The sequence below is a fragment of the Oncorhynchus mykiss genome, chromosome 15 (genome assembly GCF_057628025.1).
Source record: "Oncorhynchus mykiss isolate SJ-2025 chromosome 15, ASM5762802v1, whole genome shotgun sequence".
NCBI classification, from domain to species: Eukaryota; Metazoa; Chordata; class Actinopteri; order Salmoniformes; family Salmonidae; genus Oncorhynchus; species Oncorhynchus mykiss.
In genome coordinates, this window is record NC_143036.1 from 758,372 (window position 1) to 771,973 (window position 13,602).

At 41.5% G+C, this 13,602-nt stretch overlaps 1 protein-coding gene and 1 long non-coding RNA gene across 2 annotated transcripts in view; both read right to left on the minus strand.

Annotated features, from left to right (window-relative positions):
- LOC149977361 (uncharacterized) overlaps window positions 1-13,602 on the minus strand; it is a 290,909-nt gene that overhangs the window by 243,163 nt on the left and 34,144 nt on the right. The window lies entirely within an intron of this gene.
- Window positions 1-13,602, minus strand: part of vipr1b (vasoactive intestinal peptide receptor 1b) — a 196,626-nt gene that overhangs the window by 137,780 nt on the left and 45,244 nt on the right. Inside the window, 1 exon segment of the mRNA NM_001124642.1 lies at window positions 11,371-11,461. Coding sequence (NP_001118114.2) covers window positions 11,371-11,461 — 91 coding nt within the window.

Genomic DNA, 13,602 nt, shown 5'->3' on the forward strand with positions numbered 1-13,602 from the left:
CCTGCAACCCACCTCACCCAATGTGGTATGGATCTGTTATTTTCTAAAGTACAGTGCCTTGCGAAAGTATTCGGCCCCCTTGAACTTTGCGACCTTTTGTCACATTTCAGGCTTCAAACATAAAGATATAAAACTGTATTTTTTTGTTTAGAATCAACAACAATTGGGACACAATCATGAAGTGGAACGACATTTATTGGATATTTCAAACTTTTTTAACAAATCAAAAACTGAAAAATTGGGCGTGCAAAATTATTCAGCCCCTTTACTTTCAGTGCAGCAAACTCTCTCCAGAAGTTCAGTGAGGATCTCTGAATGATCCAATGTTGACCTAAATGACTAATGATGATAAATACAATCCACCTGTGTGTAATCAAGTCTCCGTATAAATGCACCTGCACTGTGATGGTGTCAGAGGTCCGTCAAAAGCGCAGAGAGCATCATGAAGAACAAGGAACACACCAGGCAGGTCTGAGATACTGTTGTGAAGAAGTTTAAAGCCGGATTTGGATACAAAAATATTTCCCAAGCTTTAAACAACCCAAGGAGCACTGTGCAAGCGATAATATTGAAATGGAAGGAGTATCAGACCACTGCAAATCTACCAAGACCTGGCCGTCCCTCTAAACTTTCAGCTCATACAAGGAGAAGACTGATCAGAGATGCAGCCAAGAGGCCCATGATCACTCTGGATGAACTGCAGAGATCTACAGCTGAGGTGGGAGACTCTGTCCATAGGACAACAATCAGTCGTATATTGCACAAATCTGGCCTTTATGGAAGAGTGGCAAGAAGAAAGCCATTTCTTAAAGATGTCCATAAAAAGTGTCGTTTAAAGTTTGCCACAAGCCACCTGGGAGACACACCAAACATGTGGAAGAAGGTGCTCTGGTCAGATGAAACCAAAATTGAACTTTTTGGCAACAATGCAAAACGTTATGTTTGGCGTAAAAGCAACACAGCTCATCACCCTGAACACACCATCCCCACTGTCAAACATGGTGGTGGCAGCATCATGGTTTGGGCCTGCTTTTCTTCAGCAGGGACAGGGAAGATGGTTAAAATTGATGGGAAGATGGATGGAGCCAAATACAGGACCATTCTGGAAGAATGAACCTGATGGAGTCTGCAAAAGACCTGAGACTGGGACGGAGATTTGTCTTCCAACAAGACAATGATCCAAAACATAAAGCAAAATCTACAATGGAATGGTTCAAAAATAAACATATCCAGGCGTTAGAATGGCCAAGTCAAAGTCCAGACCTGAATCCAATTGAGAATCTGTGGAAAGAACTGAAAACTGCTGTTCACAAATGCTCTCCATCCAACCTCACTGAGCTCGAGCTGTTTTGCAAGTAGTAATGGGAAAAAATTTCAGTCTCTCGGTGTGCAAAACTGATAGAGACATACCCCAAGCGACTTACAGCTGTAATCGCAGCAAAAGGTGGCGCTACAAAGTATTAACTTAAGGGGGCTGAATAATTTTGCACGCCCAATTTTTCAGTTTTTGATTTGTTAAAAAAGTTTGAAATATCCAATAAATGTCGTTCCACTTCATGATTGTGTCCCACTTGTTGTTGATTCTTCACAAAAAGTTTTATATCTTTATGTTTGAAGCCTGAAATGCGGCAAAAGGTCGCAAAGTTCAAGGGGGCCGAATACTTTCGCAAGGCACTTTATTTTTCTTTACTTTCAAACCGGAATCCCCCAACAGAAGCTAGCCAGCTAACTAGCTACCAGCTATCAGTCAGCTAACCACTGCTAGCGGTCATCAGCTAACCTTCAGCTTGGAAAACTCTCGCCAGTTCGTACAAAGCGTTTCAAACCAGAGCATACCGGACCTATTTTTCTCGCCATATCCCTGGATTCCCACTGCAAACTCTGAACCTTTTCATCTGATTCATCGCAGCTTGACTACTCCTGGCTAACGTTTCCATCCCGGAGCAGGCACCAACTAGCCTGGAGCTAGCACATGCTAGACCCATCTCCCGGGTAGGGCTCCTGGGCTACTCCTGAAGCCCACTCCTTGGCTACAATATCCGGACACCTTCTACTGCAGGTACAGGGCACGGAACCCCGCGGATCCTTCACGACTGGAATACCGACATAATCTGCTCGAGGATCGACTTGACTTATATATAGCATGTAGTATATTGGACTGTTAGCTGATCCACCGGACAGTTTCTTGGACCACTATACCCATTTTGCCAATTGGACTTGGACCCATCTGCTACTTGGAATCCTACTAATTCCAAGACTGGTCTATCGACATCACCGCACGAGGAGGCAAAAACAGACTTTCCCCCATCGCAACGTCCCTCTAAGGTCCTTATGCTAGATAGCTAGCCCTGGCCTGCTAACTGCTAGCTTGCTAGCCCCGGCCTGCTAACTGCCTGAATCACCGTGTCCCTAGCCAGCCCAACCACTCACTGAACCCATACGATCACTTGGCTACGAATGCCTCTCACCTAATATCAATATGACTTGTCCATTACTGTCCTGGTTAGTGATTACTGTTTAATTTCACTGTAGAGCCTCTAGACCTGCTCAACATGCCTTAACCAACCATGTTCTTCCACCTCTCACATATGCGATGACATCACCTGGTTTATATTTCTCTCATGATTACTCAACGCCTAGGTGATGTTGAGGTTAATCCAGGTCCTGTAGTACCTAGCTCCACTCCTACTCCCCAGGTGCTCTCATTTGTTGACTTCTGTAATTGTAAAAGCCTTGGTTTCATGCATGTTAACATTAGAAGCCTCCTCCCTAAGTTAGCTTTATTCACTGCTTTAGCACATTCTGCCAACCCGGATGTCTTAGCCGTGTCTGAATAGTGGCTTAGGAAGACCACCAAAATTTTCATCCCTAAATATAACATTTTCCGCCAAGATAGAACTCCCAAAAGGGGCGGTGTTGCAATCTACTGCAGAGATAGCCTGCAGAGTTCTGTCTTACTATCCAGGTCTGTACAAAAACAATTCGAGCTACTACTCCTACAAATTCACCTTTTCAGAAACAAGTCTCCCTCTGCCTCACCCTCTCCCTCACCCTCTGCCCCCAGCTGTGCCCTGGACACCATATGTGAATTAATTGCCCCCCATCTATCTTCTGAGCTCGTGCTGCTAGTTGACTTAAACTGGGAAATGCTTAAACCCCGGCCATCCTACAATCTAAGCTTGATGCCCTCAATCTAACACAAATTCTCAATGAACCTACCAGGTACAACCCCAAATCCGTAAACACGGGCACCCTCATAGATATCATCCTAACTCGCCCTCCAAATACACCTCTGCTGTTTTCAACCAAGATCTCAGCGATCTCTGCCTCATTGCCTGTATCCGTAATGTGTCTGCGGTCAAACGACCACCCCTCATCACTGTCAAACGCTCCCTAAATCACTTCAGCGAACAGGCCTTTCTAATTGACCTGGCCGCGGTATCCTTGAATGACATTGACCGCATCCTGTCAGTAGAGGATGCCTGGTTATTCTTTAAAAGTGCTTACTCACAATCTTAAATAAGCATGCACCATTCAAAAAATGTAGAACCAGGAATAGATTTAGCCCTTGGTTCACACCAGACCTGTCTACCCTAGACCTGCACAAAAACATCCTGTGGCCTTATGCATTAGCATCAAATATCCCCCGTGATTTGCAACTTTTCAGGGAAGTTAGGAACTAATATACACAGACAGTCAGGAAAGTTAAGGCTAGCTTTTTCAAACAGAAATTTGCATCCTATAGCACAAACTCAAAAAAGTTCTGGGACACTGTAAAGTCCATGGACAATAAGAACACCTCCACCCAGCTGCCCACTGCACTGAGGCTAGGAAACACTGTCACTACCGATAAATCCACAATAATTGAACATTTCAAGAAGCATTTTTCTACGGCTGGCCATGCTTTCCACCTGGCTACACCTACCCTGGTCAACTGCCCTGCGCTCCCCACAGCAACTCGCTCAAACCTCCAACTTCTCCTTCACCCAAATCCAGATAGCTGATGTTCTGAAAGAGCTGCAAAATCTGGACCCTACAAATCAGCCGGGCTAGACAATCTGGTCCCTCTCTTTATAAAATGATCTGCCAAAATTGTTGCAATCCCTATTACTAGCCTGTTCAACCTCTATTTCGTATCGTCTGAGATTCCAATAGATTGAAAAGCTTCCGCGGTCATCCCCCTCTTCAAAGGGGGTGACACTCTAGACCCAAACTGCTACAGACCTATATCTATTCTACCCTGCCTTTCTAAGGTCTTTGAAAGCCAAGCTAACAAACAGATTACCGACCATTTCGAACTTCTCCGCTATACAATCTAGTTTCAGAGCTGGTCATGGGTGAACCTGAGACACGCTCAAGGTCTTAAACGATATCATAACCGCCATCGATAAGAGACATTACTGTGCAGCCGTATTCATCAACCTGGCTAAGGCTTTCGATTCTGTCAATCACAACATTCTTATAGGCAGACTCAACAGCCTTGGTTTCTCAAATATTGCCTCGCTTGGTACACCAACTACTTATCCGAAAGAGTTCAGTATGTCAAATCGGAGGGCCTGTTGTCCAAACCTTTGGCAGTCTCTATGGGGGTGCCACAGGGTTCAATTCTCGGGCCGACTCTCTTCTCTGTATACATCAAAGATGTCTCTCTCGCTGCTGGTGATTCTCTGATCTACCTCTACGCAGATGATACCATTCTGTATACCTCTGGCCCTTTGTTGGACACTGTGTTAACTACCCTCCAGATGAGCTTCAATGCCATACAACTCTCTTTTCCTGGCCTCCAACTGCTCTTAAATGCAAGTAAAACTAAATGCATGCTCTGCATTCGATCGCTGCCCGCACCTGCCCACCAGTCTAGCATCACTACTCTGGACGGCTCTGACTTAGAATATGTGGACAACTAAAAATACCTAGGTGTCTGGTTAGACTGTAAACTCTCCTTCCAGAGTCACATTAAATCTCTAATCCAAAATTAAATCCAGAATCGGCTTCCTATTTCGCAACAAAGCATACTTCACTCATGCTGCCAAACATATCTTCATAAAACTGACCATCCTACCGATCCTCGACTTTGGCGATGCCATTTACAAAAATAGCCTCCAACACTCTACTCAACAAACTGGATGTAGTCTATCACAGTGCCATCTATTTTGTCACCAAAGCCCCATACACTACCAACCACTGCGACCTGTATGCTCTCGTTGGCTGGCCCTCGCTTCATACTCGTTGCCAAACCCACTGGCTCCAGGTCATCTATAAGTCTCTGCTAGGTAAAGCCCCGCCTTATCTCAGCTCACTGGTCACCATAGCAGCACCCACCCGTCACACGCGCTCCAGCAGGTATATCTCACTGGTCACCCCCAAAGTCAATTCTTCCCTAGGCCGCCTCTCCTTCCAGTTCTCTGCTGCCAATGACTAGAACGAACTGCAAAAATCTCTGAAGCTGGAGACTCTTACCTCCCTCACTAGCTTTAAGCACAAGCTGTCAGAGCAGCTCACAGATCACTGCAGCTGTACATAGGTCATCTGTAAGTAGCCCATCCAATCTACCACATCCCCATACTGTATTTATTTATTTATTTTGCTCCTTTGCACCCCAGTATCTCTACTTGCACATTCATCTTCTGCACATCCTACCATTCCAGTGTTTAATTGCTATATTGTAATTACTTTGCCACCATGGTCTATTTATTGCCTTACTTCTCTTATCCTACCTCATTTGCACATGCTGTATATAGATTTCTCTACTGTATTATTGATTGTATGTTTGTTTATTCCATGTGTAACTCTGTGTTGTTGTATATGTTGAACTGCTTTGCTTTATCTTGGCCAGGTCGCAGTTGCAAATGAGAACGTGTTCTCATCTAGCCTACCTGGTTAAATAAAGGTGTTCTCAACTAGCCACCTGGTTAAATAAAGGTGTTCTCAACTAGCCACCTGGTTAAATAAAGGTGTTCTCAACTAGCCTACCTGGTTAAATAAAGGTGTTCTCATCTAGCCTACCTGGTTAAATAAAGGTGTTCTCAACTAGCCTACCTGGTTAAATAAAGGTGTTCTCATCTAGCCTACCTGGTTAAATAAAGGTGAAATAAAAAAATACAAAAAGAAAGATGTAGAGATACAGATAAATACAATAGAGATATTGATAGATTCGATTGAGATATAGAGAGAAACCATAGAGATATATAGAAATAGAGAGATACTATAGAGATATAGAGAGATACCATAGAGATATATAGAAATAGAGAGATACTATAGATATATACAGAGATACCATAGAGATATATAGAAATAGAGAGATACTATAGATATATACAGAGATACCATAGAGATATATGGAAATAGAGAGATACTATAGAGATATAGAGAGATACCATAGATATACAGAGAGATATGATATGTGAGATGTGGGGAAAGCAACAGAACAACACATTGTCTACACCAGTGGGATTCAACTCTGAAAAGAGGGAATATAAACCAGGATATAAACCAGGGGAAAAGAGGGAATATAAACCAGAATATAAACCAGGATGTAAACCAGGGGAAAAGAGGGAATATAAACCAGGATATAAACCAGGGGAAAAGAGGGAATATAAACCAGAATATAAACCAGGATGTAAACCAGGGGAAAAGAGGGAATATAAACCAGGATATAAACCAGGATATAAACCAGGGGAAAGAGGGAATATAAACCAGGATATAAAACAGGGGAAAAGAGGGAATAGAAAACCAGGATATAAACCAGGATATAAACCAGGGAAAAGAGGGAATATAAACCAGAATATAAACCAGGGGAAAAGAGGGAATATAAACCAGGATATAAACCAGGATATAAACCAGGGGAAAAGAGGGAAATAAATCAGAATATAAACCAGGATATAAACCAGGTTATAAACCAGGATATAAACCAGGATATAAACCAGGATATAAACCAGGATATAAACCAGGGGAAAAGAGGGAATATAAACCAGAATATAAATCAGGATATAAACCAGGATATAAACCAGGATATAAACCAGGGGAAAAGAGGGAATATAAACCAGGATATAAACCAGGATATAAACCAGGGGAAAAGAGGGAATATAAACCAGGGGAAAAGAGGGAATATAAACCAGGATATAAATCAGGATATAAACCAGGGGAAAATAGGGAATATAAACCAGGATAGAAACCAGGATATAAACCAGGATATAAACCAAGGGAAAAGAGGGAATATAAACCAGGATATAAACCAGGGGAAAAGAGGGAATATAAACCAGGATATAAACCAGTATATAAACCAGGATATAAACCAGGATATAAACCAGGGGCAAAGAGGGAATATAAACCAGAATATAAACCAGGATATAAACCAGGGGAAAAGAGGGAATATAAACCAGAATATAAACCAGGGGAAAAGAGGGAATATAAACCAGGATATAAAACAGGGGAAAAGAAGGAATATAAACCAGGATATAAAACAGGGGAAAAGAGGGAATATAAACCAGGATATAAACCAGAATATAAACCAGGATATAAAACAGGGGAAAGAGGGAATATAAACCAGGATATAAACCAGAATATAAACCAGGATATAAAACAGGGGAAAGAGGGAATATAAACCAGGATATAAAACAGGGGAAAAGAAGGAATATAAACCAGGATATAAAACAGGGGAAAAGAAGGAATATAAACCAGGATATAAAACAGGGGAAAAGAGGGAATATAAACCAGGATATAAACCAGAATATAAACCAGGATATAAAACAGGGGAAAGAGGGAATATAAACCAGGATATAAACCAGGATATAAACCAAGATATAAACCAGGATATAAACCAGAATATAAACCAGGATATAAAACAGGGGAAAGAGGGACTATAAACCAGGATATAAACCAGAATATAAACCAGGATATAAACCAGGATATAAACCAGAATATAAACCAGGATATAAAACAGGGGAAAGAGGGAATATAAACCAGGATATAAACCAGCATATAAACCAGGGGAAAATAAGGAATATAAACCAGGATATAAAACAGGGGAAAAGAGGGAATATAAACCAGGATATAAACCAGAATATAAACCAGGATATAAAACAGGGGAAAGAGGGAATATAAACCAGGATATAAACCAGAATATAAACCAGGATATAAAACAGGGGAAAGAGGGAATATAAACCAGGATATAAAACAGGGGAAAAGAAGGAATATAAACCAGGATATAAAACAGGGGAAAAGAAGGAATATAAACCAGGATATAAAACAGGGGAAAAGAGGGAATATAAACCAGGATATAAACCAGAATATAAACCAGGATATTAAACAGGGGAAAGAGGGAATATAAACCAGGATATAAACCAGGATATAAACCAAGATATAAACCAGGATATAAACCAGAATATAAACCAGGATATAAAACAGGGGAAAGAGGGAATATAAACCAGGATATAAACCAGAATATAAACCAGGATATAAACCAGGATATAAACCAGAATATAAACCAGGATATAAAACAGGGGAAAGAGGGAATATAAACCAGGATATAAACCAGAATATAAACCAGGGGAAAAGAAGGAATATAAACCAGGATATAAAACAGGGGAAACGAGGGAATATCAACCAGGATATAAATCAGGATATAAACCAGGGGAAAGAGGGAATATACACCAGCATATAAACCAGGGGAAAAGAGGGAATATAAACCAGGATATAAAACAGGGGAAAAGAGGGAATATAAACCAGGATATAAACCAGGGGAAAAGAGGGAATATAAACCAGGATATAAAACAGGGGAAAAGAGGGAATATAAACCAGGATATAAACCAGGATATAAACCAGGGGAAAAGAGGGAATATAAACCAGGATATAAACCAGGATATAAACCAGGGGAAAAGAGGGAATATAAACCAGGATATAAACCAGGATGTAAACCAGGGGAAAAGAGGGAATATAAACCAGGATATAAACCAGGATGTAAACCAGGGGAAAAGAGGGAATATAAACCAGGATATAAACCAGGATATAAACCAGGGGAAAAGAGGGAATATAAACCAGGATATAAACCATGTGAAACGAGGGAATATAAACCAGGGGTAAAGAGGAAATATAAACCAGGGGAAAAGAGGGAATATAAACCAGAATATAAACCAGGGGAAAAGAGGGAATATAAACCAGGATATAAACCATGTGAAACGAGGGAATATAAACCAGGGGTAAAGAGGGAATATAAACCAGGGGAAACAAGGGAATATAAACCAGGGGAAACGAGGGAATATAAACCAGGGGAAAAGAGGGAATATAAACCAGGATAGAAAACAGGGGAAAAGAGGGAATATAAACCAGGATATAAACCAGGATATAAACAAGGGGAAAGAGGGAATATAAACCAGGATATAAACCAGAATATAAACCAGGATATAAACCAGGATATAAACCAAGATATAAACCAGGTTATAAAACAGGGGAAAAGAGGGAATATAAACCAGGATATAAACCAGGGGAAAAGAGGGAATATAAACCAGGATATAAACCAGGGGAAAAGAGGGAATATAAACCAGGATATAAACCAGGATATAAACCAGGATATAAACCAGGAGAAAAGAGGGAATATAAACCAGGATACAAAACAGGGGAAAAGAGGGAATATAAACCAGGATATAAACCAGGGGAAAAGGGGGAATATAAACCAGGGGAAAAGAGAGAATATAAACCAGGATATAAACCAGGATATAAACCAGGGGAAAAGAGGGAATATAAACCAGGATATAAACCAGGATGTAAACCAGGGGAAAAGAGGGAATATAAACCAGGATATAAACCAGGGGAAAATAGGGAATATAAACCAGGATATGAACCAGGATGTAAACCAGGGGATAAGAGGGAATATAAACCAGGATATAAACCAGGATGTAAACCAGGGGAAAAGAGGGAATATAAACCAGGATATAAACCAGGGGAAAAGAGGGAATATAAACCAGGATATAAACCATGTGAAACGAGGGAATATAAACCAGGGGTAAAGAGGGAATATAAACCAGGGGAAAAGAGGGAATATAAACCAGGGGAAACGAGGGAATATAAACCAGGGGAAACGAGGGAATATAAACCAGGGGAAACGAGGGAATATAAACCAGGGGAAAAGAGGGAATATAAACCAGGGGAAAAGAGGGAATATAAACCAGAATATAAACCAGGGGAAAAGAGGGAATATAAACCAGGATATAAACCATGTGAAACGAGGGAATATAAACCAGGGGTAAAGAGGGAATATAAACCAGGGGAAAAGAGGGAATATAAACCAGGGGAAACGAGGGAATATAAACCAGAATATGAACCAGGGGAAAAGAGGGAATATAAACCAGGATATAAACCATGTGAAACGAGGGAATATAAACCAGGGGAAAAGAGGGAATATAAACCAGGGGAAAATAGGGAATATAAACCAGGATATAAATCAGGGGAAAAGAGGGAATATAAACCAGGGGAAAAGAGGGAATATAAACCAGGGGAAACAAGGGAATATAAAACAGGGGAAACGAGGGAATATAAACCAGGGGAAACGAGGGAATATAAACCAGGGGAAAAGAGGGAATATAAACCAGGGGAAACAAGGGAATATAAAACAGGGGAAACGAGGGAATATAAAACAGGGGAAACGAGGGAATATAAACCAGGGGTAAAGAGGGAATATAAACCAGGGGAAAAGAGGGAATATAAACCAGGATATAAAACAGGGGAAAAGAGGGAATATAAACCAGGGGAAAAAGAGGGAATATAAACCAGGGGAAAAGAGGGAATATAAACCAGAGGACAAAATACACTACACTCCCTGTACCCAATAAAAACTCTACCCATAGCAACAACAAAAAAGTTTAACAACCCTCCACGATTTTTCAGCACACCTCCCCCCTAGTAAATTGCAATCTGTCCTTTACTTTTACAGCTTCCTCTGACTTAAAACAAAGTCAACCAGGACTCCCTGTTGCACACTCCAGTGACCCAGCAGACAGAAGATCTGTTTTCCATAAGACACTACAACACCAAACTAAAATGGACAGGGATTATAAAGCCTACTTTATATTCATGTAAAAAAAAAAAAAGCATTCAGGCCAAAAGTTTACAGTACCACTCTGCACGATATTATTCTGTTTCGTATCCAATACACATATAATACAAATCTGAATGAGGATTTCAGTCTAGTGCGATGGAGGGGGTGTGTGATGGAGGGGGTGTGTGATGGGGGGGGGGGGGGTGTTCACTATGGATGCTGGCCATAACTTTCGCTCTCCTTTATATAATCCTGCTGTTTCCTCATTTTCTGTAAATTGCTGCCTGGGAGCCTTCAACGCCGTAGGGAAGGAAAGTAATGTATTGTAGGTGAATGACCTGCCGTGACGTTCCCAGAGGTTTTGTTGTCACAGCGCTCTCTCTCCAGCTCGATCTCACTCACCACGTCACACATCTGGCCACACCACACCTGCAGAGTACACACAACAGAAGTAATTTATCAGAGCATCAACACACTCCTCACCGTGTCAGTGACTTAACTTCTTGGCGCTACCCATCCCTTAAGCGGGATAATTGTCATCAGCAACCGCTGAATAGCATAGCGCCTCAGTCAAATAATATTACTAAAAATATTCATATTCATGAAATCACAAGTGCAATATTGCAAAACACAGTTTAGCCTTTTGTTAATCCACCTGTCGTCTCAGGTTATGCTTTATAGCGAAAGCAATCCAAGCGTTTGTGTAAGTTTATCGATCGCATGACAAAACATTAAGTACACTTAGCATCAGGTAGCTTGGTCACGAAAATCAGAAAAGGAATCAAATGAATCGTTTCCCTTTGATGATCTTCAGATGTTTTCACTCACGAGACTCCCAGTTACACAACAAATGTTAATTTTGTTCCATAAAGATTATTTTTATATCCAAAATACCTCAGTTTGTTTGGCGCATTATGTTCAGAAATCCACAGGAAAGAGCGGTCACGACAACGCAGATAAATTCCAAATAATATCCGTAATGTCCACAGAAACAGGTCAAATGTTTTTATAATCAATCCTCAGGTTGTTTTTAAAATATATAATCGATAATATATCAACCGCAAATGTCTTTCACAGTAGGAGAGGGGAAAAGCAATACCTATCCAAACTCTGTTGCGCGAGCAAAACTCATGTGAACACTCGATGCAATGTTATCGTTCTGGCTCATTTTTCAAAATAAAAGCCGGAAACTATGTCTGAAGACTGTTGACACCTTGAGGAAGCGATAGGAAAAGGAATCTGGTTGATATCCCTTTAAATGGAGCAATGGGAGGCTATGGAACATGGAGTTTTCAAAATAGAAGCCACTTCCTTATTTGATTTTTCTCAGGGTTTCGCCTGCAATATCAGTTCTGTTATACTCACAGACAATATTTTGACAGTTTTGGAAACTTTAGATTGTTTTCTATCTTAATCTGTCAATTATATACATATTCTAGCATCTGGTTCTGAGAAATAGGCAGTTTACTTTGGGAACGTTATTTTTCCAAACATAAAAATAGTGCCTCCTAGCTTCAAGAGGTTTTAATGCACCTGTCAAGGTCTACTCTGGGTTGCTGTCAGCGATACCACAATCAAATATATAGTAAATCCAATTCAGGGGGACTTATATTCCCCTATAGGGCTCTCGAGTGACGCAGCGGTCCAAGGCACTGCATCTCAGTGCAAGAGGCGTCACTATAGTATCTTGTTCGAATCCAGGCTGTATCACATTTGGCCGTGATCGTGAGTTGCATAGGGCGCCGCACAATTGGCCTAGCGTCGTCCGGGTTTGTCCAGAGTAGGCCGTCATTGTAAATAACCCTAACTGACTAGCCTAGTAAAATAAAATAAACAAATATTGCTGTATCTGGCATCTGTGTCCCTAGCCCATAGCAACCCATCTCTGTCCCTAGCCCATAACAACCCATCTCTGTCCTCAGCCCATAACAACCCATCTCAGTCCTCAGCCCATAACAACCCATCTCTGTCCTCAGCCCATAACAACCCATCTCTGTCCCTAGCCCATAACAACCCATCTCTGTCCCTAGCCCATAACAACCCATCTCTGTCCTCAGCCCATAACAACCCATCTCTGTCCCTAGCCCATAACAACCCATCTCTGTCGCTAGACCATTACAACCCATCTCTGTCCCTAGCCCATAACAACCCATCTCTGTCCCTAGCCCATAACAAACCATCTCTGTCTATAGCCCATAACAACCCATCTCAGTCCTTAGCCCATAAAAACCAAATTCTGTCCTCAGCCAATAACAACCAATCTCTGTCCTCAGCCCATAACAACCCACCTCTGTCCTCAGCCCATAACAACCCATCTCTGTCCTCAGCCCATTACAACCCATCTCTGTCCCTAGCCCATGAAAAACCATCTCTGTCCTAAGCCCATAACAACCCATCTCTGTCCCTAGCCCATAACAACCCATCTCTGTCCTCAGCCCATAACAACCCATCTCTGTCCCTAGCCCATAACAACCCATCTCTGTCCCTAGCCCATAACAACCCATCTCTGTCCCTAGCCCATAAGAACCCATCTCTGTCCTTAGCCCATAACAACTCATCTCTGTCCTCAG